This window comes from Brassica rapa, chromosome A08 (assembly GCF_000309985.2).
Source record: "Brassica rapa cultivar Chiifu-401-42 chromosome A08, CAAS_Brap_v3.01, whole genome shotgun sequence".
NCBI classification, from domain to species: Eukaryota; Viridiplantae; Streptophyta; class Magnoliopsida; order Brassicales; family Brassicaceae; genus Brassica; species Brassica rapa.
Window position 1 is genome coordinate 7,958,627 of NC_024802.2, and position 23,416 is coordinate 7,982,042.

A 23,416-nucleotide genomic window follows, 5' to 3' on the forward strand; every position below is an offset into this window, starting at 1 on the left:
ATGTTCAATATTTCTTAGTGTATTTTGGATACATATTAGGAATTGAGATCATTTTTGGTACAAGATCTTTTCGAGGTTTTGAATGTTTCGGGTTCTATCGAATATCCATTTAGATTCGGATTCGATTCGGATAATACCCATAACCCGAAATACCACAAAACAAGACCCATTCGGTATTTACGTCGGATTTAGATCGGTTCGGATTCATTTTTACCGGATCGGATTCGGTTCGGGTTTTTTGGTTCGGTTTATTTGCCCAGTCCTAGTAACAGTTTTATAAGAAACTCCAAAAATGATGTTTCATACATAACTAAAATAAAATCATTTAAACTAAAAAATGGTAAAAGAATATATAATAAAACAAATTCCAGCGCGAAGCACAGGCTTGCCCTAGTAATCATAAAATAATAAGACAAAACTAGTCTTCATCGTCGGAATCAGCAAATGTGATCTTCTTAGCTTTTGGAGCATCAGCTGCAATTTCTTTGAAATGAGGTCCATACAGTTTTGATTCCTGCAGTTTTTTTAATCAGACAATACAGCAGCACATGAGAGGAAATAATGTGTGTGGAGGAGAATCAAGAATATGATCAAAGAGATCAAACCTTTTTCTTTACATGAGTGCCAAACTTCAAAAGATCAGCGGGCACGACTTGTTTAGCTTCCCTGAGAACATTCACTAGCTCTCCAGCAAGACCCTTTAAAGGGACAGTGAGTGAGTGATACAACAACATATCTCAATAACTCTGGAAAAAAGCTGCTCAAAGAATTTATGAAAAAGAGAATTAAAATCATATACCTTGTTCTGTTGTGTGAAGAAGGTGTGTGCAACGCCCTTTTTACCTGCTCTTCCCGTTCTCCCGATTCTGTGAACATAATCCTCTGTTGTCAAAGGGAAACTGTAGTTTATCACAACTTCCACGTCCGGGATATCGAGCCCTCTTGCTGCCACATCAGTAGCCACCTACAATGAATAAAACAGTATCAACCAGCATGGTTAATACTAGTATTATAAGCCATGGAGTTGAGAAACACGTACCAGCAACGGACAGGATCCTTCTTTGAACAATGCCAAAGACCTGGTACGTTCGCTCTGTGCTTTGTTTCCATGTATAGATACAGCTTTCCAGCCTCTGAATAGTTATGTAAATATTTATAATGAAGAGCAAGATAGTCAAGATTTTTGTTGAGTTGATTTAGGGGAAAAAGAGATCAAACCTTGTCTGAAGAAAACGCTCAAGACGGTCAGCTTCCACCTTGTATAAGGCAAACACCAAAACCCTGTTTCTGCAAACACCAAAAACGCTTGGTGTTAGTATGGTGGTGAGACAAAAGGAAAGATCTGGTAACTGAGTAGCAGATTTACTTTTGAGACTTGTGGTATTTTTCTAGTAAAGCAACTAGGCGCTGGTCACGAGCACGATCGTCCAAGACCTGCATTTGTAGACAAAACAAAGACATGTTGTTAAAGGGGGGTGAGATGATTTGCAGAGGGAAAACGCTACATACCTCGATGATTTGCAAAACGTCGTGGTTGGCAGCTAAGTCTACAGAACCTATGACTACCTGAAAGAAATTTGAATGATATAAGGTTGAGAAAAATGAAAAAAAACTGTGTAGGTTAGAGAAAAGAGGAAAAGATTACCTTGACAGGGTTTGGATCCATGAATTCCTGAGCCAATTTGTGAACTTCCATAGGCCAAGTTGCACTGAACATAACCATCTGACGAACTATAAGACATATAAAAAAAAAAAGAACTTTCATTAAAATGTGGCAGGAAGAAATCAAACAAGATACATGAGTTGTTGGTTCCTCAACCACTTGCCTTTATTCGTCTTGCTCAGTATAAACCGGACTGGTTCCTCGAAACCCATATCAAGCATTCGATCTGCTTCATCCAACACCTGGCACATAGTAAGAACCTGTGTTACTATCTCTAATACATAGGCATTACAAAGAGATGTTATGTTGCTTGCTTACCACAAAGGAAACATCAGAGAGACGAAGCTCATTAGAGTCAATCAGATCTCTCAAACGACCTGGCGTACCAATGACAATATCCTACAACACACAATATTAAACCGTCATTTGATTGATTAGCCAACACAAGACAGTGTAAAGAAGAAGTCTTACAACTCCAGATCGAATAGCGTTGATTTGAGGCCTCTTAGAGCTTCCACCATACACACAAATCGATTTCAAACCACACGGTTCTCCAGCTTCACTCAAAACATCAGATATCTATACAAACAACAAAAAATAATAAGAAAATATGTTTCCTTTCACCTTTATAATGACTAATGTTCTCTCTAGCTATACCTGAACAGCTAACTCTCTTGTCGGAGAAAGAACAAGACATGTCGGGTTCCTTGTTCCTTTACCCTTCTTGTTCTTCTTCAACATGTGCATAATCGCAGGAATCCCAAACGCCAATGTCTTACCTAAACCCACCCAAATCAAAAAAAAGTTTCGGTTTTTAAAAAACGTTTCATGCTTCTGAGATTACCTGAACCAGTTTTGGCAATGCCGATAAGATCACGACCATCTAACAGAAACGGCCATGAGTGAGACTGAATCGGAGAAGGCTTCTGGAAAGTCTTGCAGCAATCGAGAACATTCTCAGGCAACTTTGATTCAGCGAAACATGTTAAAGCTGCGTACTTTGCTTCCTCCACATCTTTTCCGGTAACGACAACTTTCTGTTCACTCTCTCCTCCGTTGCTCACACCTGAATCTTCAGGAACTTTATCAGTTTCCTTCTTCTTCTTGTTCTCCATCTCATTCTCCTCTCTCTTACGCTTCTTCTTCTTCTTCTTCTCTTTGTTACTCAACTCCTCACCGTTGGTGACCTCTTGAGGCACTTCGACTTCCTGAGTTTCCTCTGAGTGTTTGCTCTTCTTCTTCTTCTTCTTCTTGATTGTTTCTGTCATCGGACTCTCGACGGTGGCTAAGGGTTTGTCGGAGACGGGAAGCTCTTGCTTTTTACCAGACATGTTTTTTAATTTTTTTTGTTTACGGTGAGAGTTGAAACGGCCGAACAAGAATTTTTTTTTTGTTCGGTCTAGGATTTTAGGGTTTTATAATAGCATGGAAATTGGATTGAATAACCAAAAAATAAAGTATAATTAACTATCTAACTAAAAATAAAATATTTCTATTATTATACAATATATATAATTATATACTATAGTATCTCTATTATCCGGTAAAAAAAATCAAATATATTCTTCTACCTTCTTCTCGTTTAACTATTTTCTTCTACCAACCACCACCACATTCTTTAATTACTACCACCGTAATTTTTGATGAGTAACCAAATATGTATTCTTCGCTATATCACATGTACTTACCTTCCTCTCCTTCATATTAACCACCATCGCTTTCTCCTCAGTAACTATCATCCACGATCACGTCTTCCATAACCACATCCATCACTTGACCTCTAATAGTGTAGGCTCTACCACTATGATCACCACCAAATCTATTAACTTCTTAATATATCTTTTGTATCACCCACCGAAGATTCTTCGTAACCACTAATTCTGCAATACACACATAGTATAGTACTTTTATACTATTTGATAATTTTGATAATAAGTACTATACCATTTCATTTGTTCCATTCTATTTATATTATCATCCGCAAATTCTTGAAAGATGTAAGAGTTATGTTCACTTGAACTACCTATAATTTTGTTTTCATGGTGTTTAATCTTCCACTAGATGCATATGATTATTGGAAGCAATCTTAGATGTTGACCGAGTGAACAAAATTTATTTTATAATATACCATTTTATTTAATAACTTCATTAATGTAGAGTACTATTTAATTTGTTCTATTCTATTTATAACTTTTTATAAACATTTTTTTCTTCAACGATCATCACTTTCTTCGAATTTACATATGTATCATCTTGACTACCCCACCACCATCATCATCACCATCACCACCACCAAGTTCTTTGTCTCATTTACATATTTCAAATTTATCGCTGCTTCACCAACACCACCATACTCACCTCCATTGCAACTATGATAACCATCACCGATCCTTAGCCTCTCCTACGTAAGCACTACCACCGCTACTGTGATAATCACCACCATAAGTTTTCTGCTGTTGCTTTTTTTTCTACAACTGAAAACTTGTTTTAAAAAAAGATAAAACCGGGAAAAGAGTGAATAAATATTCAGAAATCTAATAATGTCAACATCAATGGCATATGCTTAACTTTACCTTCAAAATTGGTTATTACACAAATCCCCTATATATTAAAAGAGAAACATTATAACATATTTTGTAGCCACATGTAATCACCACAATCATTTTTAAAATCCTTAGAAAGCTATGTTGGTCCATATAAATATATAATAAGTTTTTTATTAAATTAATCATAAATTAATCATAAATATTCTTTATTGTTTCCTTAAATAAAAATCTCCGAATTACCAAATACGGCTAAAGTATATATGACAATTAATGATTTTGAATAATAAAGATTTGATAAAAATCAGTATATTCTCTATCATTTTTAATTCATTTTAAAATAAATTAAACAACCACATTAACTATATAATAAAATTTTAGATTTTTTCGTATATGTTATAGTTTGAATTTTAAAAAACAAATATAAATGACTAAAGTTGTTAAAAATCTCACACTGAAATTTTTGTGATCCATGGTTTAAAATTTATGTTATAACATGATACAAATGATTATGAAATTACATAAGTAGGAAGTCTCATTTAATAAATATTATATATATGCATATTAATATTTTTTAAAAATAAATTATATACCATATAAAATACATAAGTATTTTAATTTCGAATTTGATTTGAATTTTTTTGATAAACATTTTGAAAAATTATTGACAACTTAATATTTAGATTTTAAACTTTGTATTGAATGTTTTTAAAATTATAAATTACTAAAACTATTAAACATCCCATAAAGTTTTTATTGTTATTATTGATTTAAAAATTTTGTTATTAAGAAATACAAACGATCAAAAATAATATGAGTATAAAATATTTTTTAACAGATGTCAATATTAAAAATGTACTATATATCCATGTTAATATCATTTAAACTTAATTTTTTAACATATAAAATAGAAAAAAGTCTTTGTCTGGATAAATAAAATTTATTTAAGTATTTGTACCAATTTAATTATATACGTAATAGTTAATAAATTTTTAATTATTCAATATATTTATTATTTCATAATATGTAAAAATAGTAATACTTAAAAAATAATTTATAAATAATATTTATCCCGCGCAAGGCGCGGATCTTAACCTAGTTAACCCTTATAGCATTGTAAAGTTTTTTTGTTTTTTTGTCAAAAACATTGTAAAGTTTTTTTTTCTGAATTTGCAATTTCGTCTTTAATAATTGTCTGAAAGATCGTTACTACTATGGGTGAATTTGCCAAATGACCAAATTTGAAAATGAAATTAAATGCAGAGCATTGATTTTGACATAATAAATCAATAACAATTATGCAACTTCTATCCGGTATTACCCTTTTTTTGTTCAAGTTACTAGTACTACAACCAACACCACACTTTTGTTTAACACATAAATATGCATCTGATTTTTCTATACCATATCATTAAAATTAATAGGATTCAAAATCCACTCATATTTAGTAAATACTAAATTTTACTCCAAACCTCAACTCCTAAATACTAACTCCTAAACTTTAAACATCACCACTAGCTCCTTCTAAATACTAAACCCTAAACCCTAATTACTGATCCCTAAACCCAAATATAAACTTTAAACCCAATTATCAAAATCTGAAAATAGTATATAATATTATGTAATATTAAACTTAATCCAAACAAAACTCCTCAATGCTGAATTCAGACCTAACTTTTGAATACTAAAGCCAAAAATGCTATCACTAATCCCTAGATCCTAATCACTAAATCCTAAACCCAAATATAAACTCTAAACCCAAATAGAATGGAACAAAATACATAGTATTACAAATTGGTGAGCAAAAAAGAACACTCTTTATTAATCGTCAAATGAAACATACATAATACGGTCACTAAACCCAAACCTCAACCCCCACCTTCCAAATACTAAACCCTAAATCCTAATCAATAAACCCTAAACCGAAATATAGACTCTAAACCCAAATAGAATGGAACAAAATACATAGTATAGTACAAACAGGGCCGGGCCTGGATACAAGCCCATCAAGCATTTGCTTGAGGGCCGATCAGTATAAAATAATTTATGGGGCCAATTTTCTTAAAAATTAGGTAGCAGAGATGGTTAAAGAAGTTGTTATTTGGGTTTCCCTTGCTGGGCGTCCTGGGTTCGAGGGATGGGTAGAGCAGTTCTGGGTCAAATTTTTTTTTCTCGCTTCTAACCTGTCAAATGTCAGGCACGGCCCTGAGTACAAATTGGTGAGCACAAAAGAACACTCTTTATTAATCGTCAAATGAAACATACATAATACGGTCACTAAACCCAAATCTCAACCCCCACCTTCCAAATACTAAACCCTAAATCTTAATCATTAAATCCTAAACTCAAGTCTAAACTCTAAACTCAAATAGTATAGAACAAAATACATAGTATAGTACATATAGTTGTAAACTAGAAATTGATAAATAATGCATTTATCAAACAATCGATGGTACAATAATACAATAACTGTAGCATACTATTTAGTTTGGTACTTGCGAATTGTACAAAAATATAAGAATCATACTATACTATAATTTTCTTTCATTACATATAGTATAGTCGACGAGTTCTTCTTCTTCACATCTTTCTCTTTTTACAGACATGGTGATACACACATTCACTAGTCCAGAGTAATTATTCTTCACCATACCATATCAATAGAGTATACTATAACAATTTAAATAACAACGAAAAAATCAAGATCAACAACATTAAAAAAAACTCAAAAAAAAAAAAAATCGTGATGTCATCTCGTCGTTCTCTACGGTGCCATCTTCTTCTCCAAACTCAATTCCACAAGCCCACAATCCATGTTCTTTCTTCGTCTAGTGGTTTGTGTTCGTATGTATGAAAAAGAAACAGAGATTGGAGGAGAAGAGGAAGAAGAAGAAAAATAGATGTGGAACAATGATAACCATAATTTATTAAATTATTTATTTAATTAATATTTCTTTTAATAAATCATTTTCAGCAAGTTACACATGTTGAATTGAAGGGTAATATAGCATTATTACATAAAATACATGTACTGTAGATGAAAGTTAGAGGTTTTAGTTATCTAATGAATTATAATTTGTTTGAAGGTTATACAGCCCAATTCCCCTTTTATTATTTGTTTGTCAAATAAACCTTTTTACTCCAAAACTTCTTTAATTCAATAAAATCTATCAAACACAATAATAAATATGTTAATAAAAATATATATTTCTCTCTCTCTTCACATTTGAAATGTTTTAGAGAGAATTTTTTTTAAAGAACATTTTGTGTTTCTTTGGAAACTATATTTTTAGTATGTGAAGATGTTTCTTTCCGCTTGATAGGATAATGATCCAGATCTAATCGGATTTTTTACTTTGTTTAGTTATTTTCCGGATTAGTTCGGTGTTACTTTTTGCATATTGGCTCGGGAGTCATGGTTTGGATTCAATTCTAGAGGGCTAAACGATTTCTCATCTTTGCGAGACAAGCCGGATTCTCCTTCAGTTGGGAGTATTCTCCTTCACTTTCTCGGCGTAATTACCTAAACCAAATTAAAATGAAGTTTTCCCATTTAAGAGAGAGAGTTTGGAGTTTGAAGTTGAAATAAATAGAGCTGGAGCCAATCGACATCCTAGCAAATATTTGTATTTTTGTTCAGCTGTCGGGTTTGAAGATCTTGCAAGCTGTGTAGATTCTTTTGAAGTCTCCGGTGAATCCATTTAAAAGTATAAGCAGTAATATAATGCTAGAAGCTCCAAGGCAGAGGATGGACTAAATCACTGCGACGGTGGACGAAGATGCTTCTGCAGCACAAATCATGCATTAAGATGCACGTGTGTTTTTTCTTTTGTTATTTTAGATCCATGTGCTTGTTGATGTGGCAAATTTAAACTCTTTGTATTCGTTAGGCCAATAGTGATTTGTGTTAAATTATTGTGTATCATTGAAATTTGCCCTTTGTTGATGTGAAATCCGCCTATTAACGATTTGTGCTAATCGGTTCGAAAAGTTTTGAGTTTGGTTTGGTTCGGATACTAAAACTAGTAACTGGAAAGCATCCATAAAAATTTGGTTCTCATTTGGTCTCGATTCGGTGATTTCTGGTAGTTCAGATTAAATATTGGGTATTTTAGATAAAATATCAAGTAATTAAGATGATTTGGATAAGAATCTTAGATATTTCGGATAAAAAATATTCAGATACTTTCGGTAGTTTGGATATTTTATAATAATTTAATTTTCTGCAAACATTTTTGGATACTTTTATTAGATTTTAAAATTATAAATATATATTTAGTTATATTTTATGCATATATTGTTAATATTTTTATATATTTGGGTATATGTTTGATTCTCGGTTTGGTTATTTCAGATATAGAAAGATAAGAACCATTTAGGTATCCGAGGGTTTCAATCCAATTCTGCTTTCAGATATTTCGTTTATAGATTTTTTTGCCCATGCCTAGACCAACCAATCCAACCCACTTTTTATGTCGGACGAAATTATGTTAACCCATTTGAGCATGCTTCGTATATAGTAATACAGTATACTAGGTTAAAACTAGTGTTTTGCGCGGGATAAAAATTATATATAAATTACTTTTACATATTATATATTCTTTTACATATTATGAAATAATAAATATATATTAAATAATTAAAAATTCAGTAACTATTACATATATAATTAAGTGGTGTGAATAAATAAAATTTATTAATCTAATCAAACACTTTTTATATTTATATAGTATATAATTAAATTTAAATGATATTAACATAGGAAATATTATTTTTTATTATTGATATCTATTATATAATGTTTTCTACTCATACTTTTTAATCATTTGTATCTTTTTGTAACAAAACTTTAAGATAACAAAATTTTCATTGTCGGATGTTTAATAGTTTTAGTAGTTTTTAATTTAAAAGACTCAATGTAAATTTTAAAATTTAAATATTAAGTTTTCAATATTTTTTAAAGTTTTTATCAGAAAAATAATTATTCAAAATAAATTTTAAAATTAAAATATTTATATATTTTATATGGTATATAATTTAATTTCAACGATATTAATATATATATATCATAGCTGGGTAGGCGTCTAAAGTTTTGGGTGTTGGTGATCTATTAATTTTCTCTCCTTGGTTCTTATAGGATTAAATCTTAGTCCTCCTGAGTATTTTTGCCGGTCTAGACAAGGTCCTAAGTCCCGTAGGTGTTGGGAAAACAAAACCTCTCTTTAGATAGTATTGTAAGGAATCTTAGATTTTCATCTTTATCATCAAAAATGGTATCATATTTTAGATCTTCATCATACAAATCCCAATACGCCTCTTCTTCTTCCAGATCGGAAGAGAAAGCTATAAAAGATTCAAAAAAAAATAGTAACTAGTCAAGAAACAACTATAGATGATTTCCAAGGATCAACTGATAATTGGAAGATTCCAAGAGTTCATAAAGATCAAATTTACCAAATCTCGAAAATGAATTCTCTAAGAACAATTTTTTCTATTAAAACTGAGGAACGTGATATTCAGCTTACAAAACCTTTTGAGACAATTCATTTATTTTCCGAAAATTCTTTACAAAGGCATAGAGAAAAAACTTTAAATATATTCATATTGGTTGGATTCAAGTCGGCATAAAACCTCTTTCAAAAGAAGGGTTAAATACTTTAATATTAGCTATTTTAAGAGACACGATTTAAAGTATTTGAAGATTATTTGTTAAGCTTGGTTGAATCTAGTTTATGTACTTGGCCAATTTCGTTTGATTGCTATCCAAACTTTACTGTTTCTCTAAATGCCAAAAATATCTTAAAATTTTTGGTGTTACAAGTTAAAATGCACAACTATGAATTGATTGAAGGATCAATTCAAATTGCTTTGGTCTTTAGAATTCATTACAAAGCTATGACAAGTGCATTTTCTTCAAAGGTAAAACTTTCCAGCAAAAAAGGGGAGGCCCTGTTGGTTCAAACTGATCTTTCAAGATCCAACTCCGTTATTCCGAGATCCATCCAACGGAAAGATATAAATCTTCCAGACAAATGGGTCCTCGAAGGAGCGGTCCAACCAAAACTCCCTACACCCCAAGAATCTATAGAACCAAATACACTTTTAAAACATATTGAGCAATTTTGTGATAGAAAAGTAAAACTGTCTTTTATCAGAAATAACCAAGATAGGATTGATGAATATTTGTGTGGATCTTCTTTTAACATGTGTGAATCTTCTTTTAATCCAGAAACTATTGATTTAGGAAGAGTTTCACAATTAGGTCATGATTTTCCTAGAGAAGAAAAGAGTATGAAATTCCATCCCCGGTTTTCAACCTCGGATATTCCAAATTCTGTTTTAAGAAATGTTAATTTTCAATCACAGTTTCCAAAACCGGTTTACTCTACGGAAAACGATCTTTCACAAAATGAATTTATTACAAAATTTGAGCCAACAAGTCCAACTTTTTCAGCCATTACAGATAACATGTTAAATGAATTAAATGTTTTAGAAAAGAATTTTCAATTGACAAGGAGTTTTTAAGAGATGATTTTTAATCTAAAAATAATAGTCAAAAAAGGCTTTGGTTCTTCAAGAAATTTTTAAAAGAAAGAAATAACATTCAGAATGAATTTTATGATTATCCTCAAACACATAAGGTACAAATTTATTTTTTAATTGGTTTGAAGATTATGCTTCTAAGAACAATATAAATTTCCCTTTTTCTAAAACAGTGAATCCAATTACCAATCGCAATAAAACTCCTGAATGGGAAACACTTGCCAATGGTAAAATTATTCGCTCCAACAATTCTCCTCCCCAAGGGATAAAGCTAGATTGGTAAGGAACCCCAATGGAAGCAATTCCTTTTAAACGACCCCAAGAAGATGATAAAGCTAATATAAAAAAATATCACTGTTCAAAACAATTTTTCAAACACTAATCTTGGTACAATAAGCAAGCAACTTGATAGGATTGAAAAGTCAATCCAAAATCAAAACCCCATTCCAATGGAGTCTCCTTCTGAAAAGAAAAGCAAAAGTCCCATGTTTAAACATTTCCAAATTTCCAATTCAAGTGTCAAAACTTACCAAGACACAAACCTTGAATTCATTCGTGCCCTCCAAAGTCAATTAAGTAAAGCTGAAATAGGAGATAGTAGCATGCCACATATTTCTGATATCCCCAATACTCCTACTTCCAAAATCCAAATAAACACTATAGCCAATGATTCAGACATTAGTGAATGTTCTGATCAAAATTCTGTCCCAAAAATAAACCGTCTTGATTGGCAAAACCATCTAGATCGTCAATTAATCCCAGCCCGTTATCTAGGACAAATCCAACCAGTAGAGCAATCTCGGTTTAACTCATAATCAGTCTATGACTGGAATATTGATGGTATATCTGAAAATAACATTTTAAGTTTCCTTCTAAAAATGACAATGGCCGCAAACGCCTATAGAACCCAAATAGGAAATGAGGATAAAACCGTAGCTGAATTCCTCATAGCTGGCTTTTCGGGACAGCTTAAAGGATGGTGGGATAATTACCTAACCAATCAGCAACGAGCAGAAATCCTAGATTCAATTAAAACGGATGAAGATAATGTACCAATCCTAGATAATCTCGGAAATCCTCAACAAGATGTTGTTGCTACTTTAGTCATAGCCATAACCTTGCATTTTATAGGAGATCCCTCGGTCCTTAGAGATAAAAATGCTGAACTCCTTTCAAACCTTAAATGCAAAAAACTAAGTGATTTCCAATGGTACAAAAACACATTTCTTACTAGAGTCTTACTCCGTCAGGATTCTAACCAACTTTTTTGGAAAGAAAAATTCCTAGCTGGCCTTCCTACTCTCTTAGGAGGCAAAGTTAGAAACAAAATTAGAGATTCCATGGGAACCCAAATAATAGATTACGATGATTTCACTTATGGAGAGTTGATCAGTATTGTTCAACAAGAAGGTCTTAGGATATGCCAAGACCTGAAACTCCAGAAACATCTTAAATGGGAACTCAAAAGAACGAAAGTAGAATTAGGATCATTCTGTAAACAATTTGAAATAGACCCCAATCAAGGTAGTAAATCTTGTGTAGGAGATTGCAACAAAAACTAATATTCTAAAATTAAGCCTAGAAAACATTCTAGAAACTATAAAAGTTTTAGAAGTCGTGAAAATTCATGGAAAAAACCCCAAAACAAATTCTCTTCAAAGGAAACCCCAGCCAAAAAACCTTTCTATAAAGATCTTACATGCTTCAAATGCAATAAGAAAGGTCACACTTCAAAGTTTTATCGTTTTAATCGCAAAATCCAGGAACTAAACCTGGAGAAGAAATTTCAAGTAAAATATATAATCTTTTACTAAATGATTCCTCTTCGTCATATGACTCTGACTCATCCGTGGCTTCTGAAAAGGCCCTTCAGGATGATGAACTAAATATTTCATCTTCTAGTTCAGAGTCAAATGAAAAGAATATCTATGTCCTCACTAAAGATCAAGAATTACAACTTGAAATATTAAATTCCATTTCTGATCCAAGCCTAAAACATAAATTTCTTGAGAAAATCATTTCCTCTTTAAACGAAAAAGATGTTAAAAACATAGATAATTCCCCAAAATCTCATGGTCCAAGTTCCTACAAATCCTCTTATGATCTCAACAAAAGAAAGAAAGACACCTCGAAAACAACAATACAAGATATTAGAATTGAAATCAAAGAAGTAAAAAATGATCTAAAAATCCTCAAAGAAAAAAAAGACAAGATTCTGAATATTTTCACTCGATCATATCTTCCATCAAAGATCCTCATGATTCTAGTTAGGAAGAACAAGAAAATGATTGCTTAAATAATAAAGATGAAAATATCAAAGAACAAATTCAATCTCTAGATATGGCCCCTAATGATTTCCTTTTCGTTCTACGAGAAATAACCTCTCGAAAATATAAAATTAGAGTTACCATTGTTTTTTCAAAGTACAAAATGGACACAATTGCTTTGTTCGACACTGGTGCAGATCTTAACTGTATCAAGTCTGGGCTTGTTCCAAAATGTTTTCATCTAGAAACTAAAAAACTATCTGCTGCAAATAACTCTAAACTTCGTATAACATCTAAAGCAGAAGCTTTAATATTAAAAGAAAATATTCTTATTAAAACTGCATTCGTCTCACAGATGATATATAGCAAAATGTTAATTAGGAACACCATTTATTAATTTGATCACACCATATAAAGTTATGGATGATAAAATTTCCTTTAAAAATCAAAACATAAAATTATCTTTTAAATTTCTCGAAACACCAAAAAAGCGAAGTCTAAACTTAATAAAATCTTGTTCAATACAAGAAAACTTTCTAAACTCTTTAATCCATAGTAAAACCTTTTCCACCTGGAACATTTAAAATCAGAAGTTTTACTTCAAAAGACCTTAGAAACCTTAAATTCAAAAGATATAAAAGAGAAAATTTCGAACTTAAATAAATTATTTGAGAAAGAAATTTGTTCAGATTAACCAACTGATTTTTGGAATCGAAAACAACATATTGTTGATTTACCTTATGATGAAAATTTTCTTGAAAAAGAGATTCCCACAAAAGCTCGTCCAAATCAAATGAACTCAGAATTAGAAAAACGTTGTAGAAAATTAATTTTGGATCTCCTTGGTCTTGTGCTGATTTTTATATAAATAAAAATTCTGAAATTGAAAGAGGAACCCCAAGATTAGTAATTAATTACAAACCTTTAAACACTGCTTTAAAATGGATTGGATATCCAATACCAAATTAAAAATATTTACTACAGAGACTTTATTCTGTCCACATATTCTCAAAGTTTGATCTAAAATCAGGATTTTGGCAAGTTCAGATATCTGAGAATGATCGTTATAAAACATCATTTACAGTCCCTTTGGGTCAGTACCAATAGAATGTAATGCCATTTGGTTAAAAAATGCATCTTCTGAATTTCAAAGAATCATGAATGATATATTCTCTGATTATTCAAAATTTTGCATTGTCGATATACTAATATTTTAACGTTCTATTGATGAACATTTCAAAAATCTCAAAACATTCTATTACGTTGCGAGAAAAAATGGTCTTGTTGTTTCCAAAAGAAAAATGTCCCTATTTCAAACAAAGATCAGATTTTTAGGTCATTACATATCACAAGGTATGATAACCCCTATTGAAAGATATTTAGAATTTGCAAATAAATTCCCAGATAAAATTATTGAAAAACTCAATTACAAAGGTTCCTTAAAAGTCTCAATTATGTTTTAGATTTCTGTCCTAATATTAATAGAATAGCTAAACCTTTGCACAATCGTCTAAAGGAAAATCCAGTTCCTTGGACAAAAGAACATACTGAAATAGTTAAAAGGATTAAAAAACAGGTCTTAGAAATCCCATGTCTGAAAATAGCAGATCGAGATTTAGAGAAAATCGTAGAAACAGACGCTTCTGATATAGGATATGGGGGTATTCTTAAACAAAAGAAGCTAGATGGTCGCGAAAGTATTGTGCAATTTACGTCATCACACTGGAACGACACCCAAAAGAACTATTCTACTATCAAAAAACAAATCTTGTGTATAGTTTTGTGTATTCAAAAATTTCAAAGCGATCTTTTAAATAAAAATTTTCTTTTAAGAATTGATTGGAAAAGTGCTAAGGATGTTTTACAAAAGGATGTGAAAAACTTTGCATCAAAACACATTTTTGCGCGATGGCAAGCGATTTTGAGTTTTTTTTTTTAATTTTGAAATTTAATTTATAAAAGGAGATTCAAACTTTGTCCCAGATTTCTTGACAAGAGAATTTTTCCGAAACAGATACAATGCCTCCGAAGAAGATGATTGACAAAGGTAAGAGAATTTCCCTGGAACCAATCTCAGAAAAACCCGAACCTACAAACACTCACCCAAAAACAGAACCATGGATCTCAGTAACAAAAAAGAGTGATAAAAAGAAAGAAATACCAGACACCCCAAAATCTTTCCAACCTCCAAAAGCTATCATGAATCAAATGTTACAGTTGTAAAAAGCTTTCGAACTTAGTTTTTCAAAGCAAGAGTCGGGAGAATCTTCCAAAAACCTTCCTTCTCAAGCTATTTCAAAATATAACGAGGTCACTTCAAAGATGATTTCAAGAGAAAACCAGACCTCAAAAATTGTTTCAAAACCTTCAAATAATTCACAAATTATTTTGAAGGAGATTTCCCAAACCACTCCATCGGAGTATTTTGAAAAGCACACATACCAAAATATTATAAATATCGAAAATGGATTTTTTGTTAACAATGGTCCGTTTTTAACAATCGATAAATATTTTGGCAAAAACAATTTCTTTAAACCACATCTCTTATATACTAAAGCACAAGTCACCTAACCAACAAAATTTTAACATCTGGATTATGTTTTTCAAAAAAAAAAATTATAATCTACATAATTAAAAATCTAAGCCATTTACAAAATTAATTTATTTAGCAAAAATAACTGTCTAACCAAAAAAACTCAACAGACCACTATCCCTAATTCCATGGCACAGTTTCAGTTGTTTTATTTTCTATATTCTCTCTTTCTCTTAATCGTTTCATCTCTTCACCATTTTAACAATAAAAATCAATAGAGCATTATGAATACTTTTTATTCAAATCCATTTTTCTCTGCTTCTCAAAATGATACTCTTTTACTCTTTGATGTACGATTCATTTTTAACATTTTTAAAAGATTATTCATCAATGGAGATATGGACAAGGAGTTGCAGTTGCGAAATAGATTTAAAACTCAAAACTATGGAAATGTAAGTAAATATTTTACCAGAGGAGTTGCACTTGCAACGGATTGTTCCCAAGTGGTGAAGATGGTTTTGGAACCAGAGGAATGGCCAACATTTGAAAGCTACCTAGAAGACATTATGCTTCTGAAAAGAAGCTTCACCAACTCAAGCATCGTTCATGTACCCAAGACGGAAAACACAAAGGCGAATCGTTTGGCACGTAGTGCTCGGATTCAGTCGTCTTTCGTCATACACATGGATGCAGAGTTGCCGTCTTGGTTTACAAAGTCTATATGAGTCTGTAATAGGATGTTGCTGTCAAAAAAAAAGTATTTTACCACTTCCTTTCGGTTAACATATAATGTTTTATTGTTATTCAGTTTTGTTTGGGTGAATTTTTAAGTTTATTATGGGTATTGAAAAAAAAAGAAAAACTAGAGATCATCTTCCCGATAAGAGTATTTTTTCTCTCTAGAACCCCATTTGGGGTTCTTATTTTTTTTTCCTGATTTAAAAAGAAAAAAAATTACAATTGAACTAATCGTGGGCCGCCACGTGTTAGTGGGACATGTGAACAGTACAAGAAACGTTCTTTATTTCGTGACTTTTGGCAACATTTCTTGTTGTTTTGTGGGGTCCACACCAAATTTTTTGTTAAAAACCCTTCCTAAAGACTCCCGATAAAGATGCTCTAAAAAACGTGAAGGTAGTAATGATGTGTGAAATGATATAGAGAAAAATAAAAACTAGAAATTAAACTAATAATTATAAAAAAATGGTGTTTTAGTTTATAATGATTATAAGTTGTTATAGTTTTAGATATATTATCAGCAATTTATTAATTTTATTTTTTTATTTTTTTGTAACCGAGTATTATCAACAATATATGGCTTTATACAAATACACATTAACACTCTTCTAGATATATTATCTACATTCTACGTGATGTTAGTATATTTTAACAAGAAAATGAAGTGTTAATACATGTTAAAGATTTAAACTTAAGGAATTATTATCCGTACGTAGTACGGAGCTAAACACTAGTAATAATACATATAAAACTGTGTTATTTTTTCAATCCATTTTGGAAATTACAGATTCAGTGTCCTTCAAACATTTTTTATCTAAATGAAAACCACACTGATGCTGCTTATTCCACATTCAAAATCCATAACATCATAATGCCATGTGATTGGAAATATGATCTTAACGACAATCTAAATTTTTCAGAAGATCTTAAAAATATCCCTTGTCACAGTGTCTTCTTTAACTATTGGGATTATTGCCAAGCCATGGTACAATTCCTTTTTTATCCAATTTCTTAAACACAAACACACGTGGTTGATCTTCATTGACACCACCTGTAACTTATCCAAATCTCCCTATTGGTTCATACCATGGTAGAACTACTTTGGTTCTGTCACAGAAATATTTAAACCCAATATTCAAAAATCATTCCAAATCTTCAAGACAAATTTCATTCCGTCTGAAGAAGAAAAGAAATTTCTCCCACTAGCCCTCTTTCACTCTAAATTTCATTTTCCTTGGGTTTTTTCATGGACCCTAGAATTTACTTCTGATCCAATTCCTGTTTTCCGAAGAAAATACAGAGTCAAGTGGTGGGATAAATACAAAATTCCCTCGAACCTTTACCCGCCAAATATTCTTACCAGGATAAAAGAACAAAACTCAAAAATCCAAAAACTTAACCAAACACGAAACCATTCACCAGAGACAACTTTTTTCTTGGCTCAAAAATCCAAAATGTTAGCAATGTTGGCAGGTGCGAAATCTGAAGAAGAAATTAAGGCTATCTTCTTACAATTTCTACTGTCAATGTCAGATCAAATCTGTCGTACTTCAGGGAGTGATTCAGGGTTCCAAGTGCTAGATATCGATGCAGAAATTTTTGGCAACAGTGGAGTTTAAATCTCTCTCCCCAAGAAATGCAAATCTCCTCAAAATCCAAAACGTATCTTTGTTGCAACTCTGTCGGATACGGTTACATTGTTACCAATATTTTCCACGATCTCTTGTCGCAATATCCGATAAAAATCCAAAACATCAAATAAGTGCTATCTCCTGTAGCCATGAAGACCAATGTCCACTTCCAGCAGACATCAAACAATTATGGAGCTTAATGGAGCAAGCTTTTGCTAGTGGAGTTATCCATATATACCACTTTTATTTTCATCATTATTTTTATTTTATAATTGCACCCTTGTAAACTCCTATATAAAAGAGTCTTTGCTTCAGTTGTAAACCAAGTTCTCATTCTCCCATTCCCCCACTCTTTCGTTCATATCCTCTCTTACATTCACTCTAGTCCTTGTAATCGAGAACATTGCTATAATTTCTTTTTGAGTTAGTTTTTAATAAATAAAGTTTCAATCATATTTTTCTTGTTTCACTTTCTCATTTTAGTGTTATGCTTTGTGTTTAAGTGGCTGGTCTAACCGTCCATATTTTATTATTTTAAGTTATGTTTCAATCTGTTTTATGATATGTCTTAATTTACTTTTTTTTATTATAAATGACTTCAGAGCCATTCCAAATGTCTAATTATGCTTTTAATCTTTTAAATATATATATCTTAATCTTAATATTTATTAAATGAGACTTTCTACTTATTTGATTTTGTAATCATTTGTATATTATCATTAAAACAAAAATTTAAACCATGGATCACAATATAAATTTTTAAAAATTTAAAATATAACATACATGAAAAAATCTAAATTTTTATTATATGGTAAATGTGATTGTTTTATTTTAAAAAGATAAAATTAAAAATTAGAAAGGATACACTAATTTTTATCATATATTTTTTATTTAAAATCATTTATTATCGTATATACTTTATCCACTAATGAAGAACATTAATAATTAATGTATGGTTAGTTTGATAAAAAAATTATTATATAGTTTGATTGACCAAACTATTTCTCTAAAGATTATAAGAATTATTGTTGTGATGACACATGACTACCTTAAATATTGTAATACTTCTCTTTTAATATATAAATGATAGACACCCTGTTCAAAAACGCGGCTGCCTAAACTTTGTTTGTACTTTGTAGGTTGACCACGGCGAATATGCCCATATCAGTGTACCTTGGCATTGATTCGCGTAAAACCGCCTAATTTCCGCGTAGACCTCCTAATTCTTGCCTAGATCTCCTAATTTTTTTTTCTTTCGTCCGTGTAAAGTTGAAACACATTTGTTTATCTTTTACTCATTATTCATAGATTTTGTGTAATTATTCATTACTAAATAACTACAATTAGATATCAAATCCAAAATAAACACATAATTATTTTATTTAGGGATTTTTCGTACCAAACACACCATAATCTAAATGTTTGACGAATCAAAAAGAGATTGTTTAATATTATATATAAAAAATTATATAATTATGCCTAAAAACATGTCATCATTTTTAAAGTTAGATAAATATATTAAATTGTATTAAAAATTAGATCCCGCATAATCTTTGAATATCTCCAATATTTTGGTAACTCACCAGGCGGGGTTGCCACCCGATTAAGGCACATGTCCATTACGTGTTCAAAAAAAAAAAAAGACATGTCCATTACTGGACTATTGTGTTTTGACCCATAGCCCGCCCATATGACATCATAGACTTCGTAGTAGTGAGTGCCACACATATACAAAGAAAATGTCACACATATACAAAGAAAATCTCCATGATCTATGGAAGAGATATTGTTGTAAGAAATAGGAACAGGTTTCAGCTATTCAAAAGTGGAACTTGTTATGTAAAGATTATTGTAGATTTGGATCCTAAGAACATGATTATTGGGAGTTCTTATGATGAGGTCCTTAGCGGAATATAAGAACCCGTCTCTTAACTTTTAATTAAAAAAACTAAGCATCGGTTCTTAAATAAAAATTTTAAGAGCCGATTCTTAACTTTTTTATTTAAAAGTTAAGAAACGGTTTTTTATATTCCGCTAAGAACCCCACTTTAAGAACCCCCAATAATCATGCTATTAATCTTTCAAGGATTGAGATACCAACATCAGAAGCAGTGAAATTAAACAAACACAGATACGAACATTCTAAATCAGACCTTGTTTTTTTTGTTTTTTCCTGCGAGTTTTTCCAAAGAGTCAAAGACTTACAAGTGGGTGAAAAAAATGCACTTAGCACCCAAGTCTATATGCAAAATAGTATACTCAACCAGCTTTAGTGATGAGCCTAATTCATTGGACACGGCCAAACAATGTTGCTTACTCAATATGAATTGATGAAACGCCTGAAGTAATACCTGTGGTGCGTGGATCACCACTTTCTAGGCAAACGCCGTGTGGATCTTCTTTCACCAACAACGCCAGAACATTGTGTGAACTCCATGCCTGGGTCAGTTTGCTTCCAGAATCCCCTAGGGTAATTGCAAATATGGCATCAAACCCACCAGCCCCAGGAACACCAGCAACTAGAACCCCTTCAGCATTCATTGTAGAATCCAAAAGTTGAGTTTGAGACTCAGGTTCTATCTGCAATTCCATGGTAACTCAAGGTCAATAAAGATGCAAAACATGAAGCAGAATGCGTTATTTGTAGAACCCTTATATGTTGTATGCAGAGTATTTTATGCTTCAGCACAAAGTTTATCATTCGCAAATGGTCAATTAAGATATGAAGCAGGATAAAACAATAACTTACCGGAACACCAGCAGCCTCACCCATCTGCCGCATAAGAATCCTAATCCTCAACATAGCTTCTCTTGCTCCTAAGAGTTCTCGAATAATCGCTTCGTTGATTGGTTCAGTAGCGTGTAGCACCCACTAAACATTATATACAAGAGGCAAGTGAACCAAGCTGCTCCTTGATAAAAAATATCTAATGAAAGCAATACTCAGTAAATGGAATATATACCTTTTCAGAAGTAAGCACACTACAAGACTTGATGACTCCTAGATAAACATCCCAGTGCTCTTTGGCTAATTTGCTCAGACTGTTTAGCTTAGTTTCCAGCTCCAAATTTGCATCTGACAACTTTTGCCAGTTTTCTCGTGCCTTCTCTGGATCAGACATTTGCCACTTCTTTACAGCACCTACCATCGATGGTGTAGAGGATCCACCACTTCCAGGTTCTCCAAGGAACTATATAAGATACAATCATTTTTAGTACACAGAAGTCAAGGGAATAAGAAGTACGTGAGATGGACAACATTTCTTTCAGGTTAGACACTAGGTCTGATTGTTTGCTTACAAGATTCATCAGTGGGGGTAAACAGAACTCGGTTCTTTCATGGTCCCATTTTCCCTTCAAGATTCCGCCAATAACTTCATGTAATGGCAAACCTGTTACTGCAACCTGCAAAATATGGTAGTAGTCAGTATATTCCCAACCTTTTTAGAAAATTTACATAATAAACTTCTCATTACAGACCTTAGCAAATGACAAGACTTCTGGAGAGAAGCGAACATAACGCTGACTCCCGTAGACCGCACAGCTGACATCAAACCCACTTCCGACCTTCCCTTGTGCAAGACAGTGAGATGCTTGTGCTATCATATGGATAACATCTAGATCAGAACAACCAAACTTTCCTTCTTTACATGGATCGGAGAGGTCAACCACTCCGAGATAATGCAACAGAGCTGCAACCACAGCTGTTGTCATTGCTGCAGAAGAACCTAAGCCAGTTTTTGCTACTTCAGGCTTGCAGTTAGCGCCATTTGACTCGCCTGAGTTGAATGTGATTGATGCAAAAGGTGCAAGGGTACCCAGCGATTCTGGTGTCAATGGAAGCCCAAGCGATTCTATCTATCAGAACAAACAAGATTATCAACATTTTGTGCAAGTATCTCAAGAGGAAGAATAAATGAACAAATGAAAGTGTAATTTAGGCAGTATTCAGCAAAGGAATACCTGATTCCGGTATGAGTAAAAGTCATTGGAGCCTAGTATTGTGATATCAAGACCTGCAAAATCGATTGAAAGAAACAGTAACACATTCAGCCTCTACTACTTGAGAAATAAAATGTCGAAAAAGAAGAGACTTGAAGATTGCCTTGCAAGAAGAGTTTGTGCAAGGCTTCTTTGTCCTTGTGGCTTGCCAAATGCGCAGCAGCTATGGCATACTGTATAGCATGCTCTACAAAGGGGTTTCTTGAATCACTAAAAATTTTATTTTCAGAAAAAAAAAACAGTGTAAGTTCTCTACCACCTATATTCGACAAAAAATGAAGTATCCGCAGTAAAACTGATGATATTGGAAAAAAAAAAAGAACATGCTTGGGATCTTGCCTTGCAGACACACACTGAAGCGTCAAATGGTTAAGTGACAGTTTATACATGCTTTCTCTTGAGAGCTGTGGTGATGTTAATTTGACATCTGTCCATTTCTGTAAAAATAACAATTTTTGTATCAGCCTTCTTCCCAACACTCACACAACATGATTACTTTGATGGAGGACGTGCATGCATACCCAGGCCCAACTCTCAGGCTTGACTTCATCATTGATGGGCTTCACAATCGCATAGAAACGCGCGTTTGTACTCAACACAAGACCTGCGTTTGGCCTCTCGAGTATGAGGTAGCCTCCAGTCATCAACACCTTCCCAGGAGCAGAAGCAACACTGCATCAAATCGTCTTAATAGAGTTAAATCGATACAACCAACACGAATAAATCCAATTCAAAATCAAAAGAAAATCTCAAGGGAAAGCACTTACACAGCCATTTCCAAAGAGTGATCGCTGATCTCTCACCTACGATCGAACAAGTTGCACTTCCAATTAGATAAAATCAAATCGCAACCACAGATTCAAAGTGTCTACGTACAACAACAACAACAAGAGAACTCCAATGCATGTTTATTGTATCGATTGAGAATACCTAGAACTCGCTGGATTGCTTTTGCAATCATGAACAATTTGTTGGCGAGACACTTACCAAAAATCTCTCTCTGGGATCGAGATCGGTAAATTTGGATCGACGACGGTAAATGACCGCGGGACAAGCAAGGGTAGATCGAGTCTGGACTCAGGGAAGAAGAAAGAAAGTGGGGGCCTAAGAGATATTTAATTATTTATGGGTTTACCAATATAGCGACGAGGGTAAAATAGGAACTTACGACAAAAGTGTATTCACAGACATTTTAGCTTCTTTTAGATATAGAGATTTTAGATATAAAGAGTTCAATTGGTAATAGCTGTAGCTTTAAAAAATTTGATGTAGAAAAAAATTTGTAGACATTTTGCTTTAGATTTCAATGTTGTAGAATTTTATAGAAATTTTCAAAAAATTGCTACGTAGCGACCGACCAAGCCACTCAGTACATAGCGACCGACCAAACCTTTTGTTCGGTCGCTACGTAGCGACCGAACCAGCGCGGACCAGGTCGCTACGTAGAGACCAAACTGTCTCGGACATCGATCAACGGGTACGACCCAAATCCGTGC

At 32.6% G+C, this 23,416-nt stretch overlaps 2 protein-coding genes and 1 long non-coding RNA gene across 5 annotated transcripts; 1 reads left to right on the forward strand and 2 right to left on the reverse strand.

Annotated features, from left to right (window-relative positions):
* Positions 1-256: 256 nt before the first annotated feature.
* On the reverse strand, positions 257-4,369 carry LOC103833681 (DEAD-box ATP-dependent RNA helicase 5). Its single transcript, XM_009109753.3, has 13 exons — positions 2,508-4,369; positions 2,321-2,442; positions 2,135-2,242; positions 1,982-2,062; positions 1,827-1,905; positions 1,646-1,731; positions 1,510-1,566; positions 1,367-1,434; positions 1,219-1,287; positions 1,040-1,133; positions 800-964; positions 606-698; positions 257-514 (listed from the first exon to the last, which is right to left on the reverse strand). Exons 1-13 carry the CDS (start codon positions 2,992-2,994, stop codon positions 419-421), a joined length of 1,605 nt encoding a protein of 534 aa, XP_009108001.1. The 5' UTR covers positions 2,995-4,369; the 3' UTR covers positions 257-418.
* A 12,953-nt stretch (positions 4,370-17,322) lies between these two features.
* LOC103833682 lies at positions 17,323-19,307 on the forward strand. Its single transcript, XR_626256.3, has 2 exons — positions 17,323-18,341; positions 19,058-19,307. It is a non-coding gene; the product is annotated as an uncharacterized LOC103833682 (long non-coding RNA).
* A 699-nt stretch (positions 19,308-20,006) lies between these two features.
* On the reverse strand, positions 20,007-23,051 carry LOC103833683 (phosphomevalonate kinase, peroxisomal). Of its 3 annotated transcripts, none has more exons than XM_009109754.3 (11): positions 22,908-23,051; positions 22,688-22,723; positions 22,442-22,592; positions 22,260-22,357; positions 22,024-22,130; positions 21,882-21,934; positions 21,399-21,776; positions 21,219-21,323; positions 20,882-21,109; positions 20,668-20,790; positions 20,007-20,498 (listed from the first exon to the last, which is right to left on the reverse strand). In XM_009109754.3, exons 2-11 carry the CDS (start codon positions 22,693-22,695, stop codon positions 20,232-20,234), a joined length of 1,518 nt encoding a protein of 505 aa, XP_009108002.1. In that variant the 5' UTR covers positions 22,696-22,723; positions 22,908-23,051; the 3' UTR covers positions 20,007-20,231. The 3 variants fall into 3 exon arrangements, with proteins under 3 accessions (XP_009108002.1, XP_009108003.1, XP_033132267.1); XM_009109755.3 differs by having other exon boundaries at positions 20,232-20,498; positions 22,851-23,027; XM_033276376.1 differs by having other exon boundaries at positions 20,232-20,498; positions 22,688-22,788; positions 22,908-23,023.
* Positions 23,052-23,416: the final 365 nt, after the last annotated feature.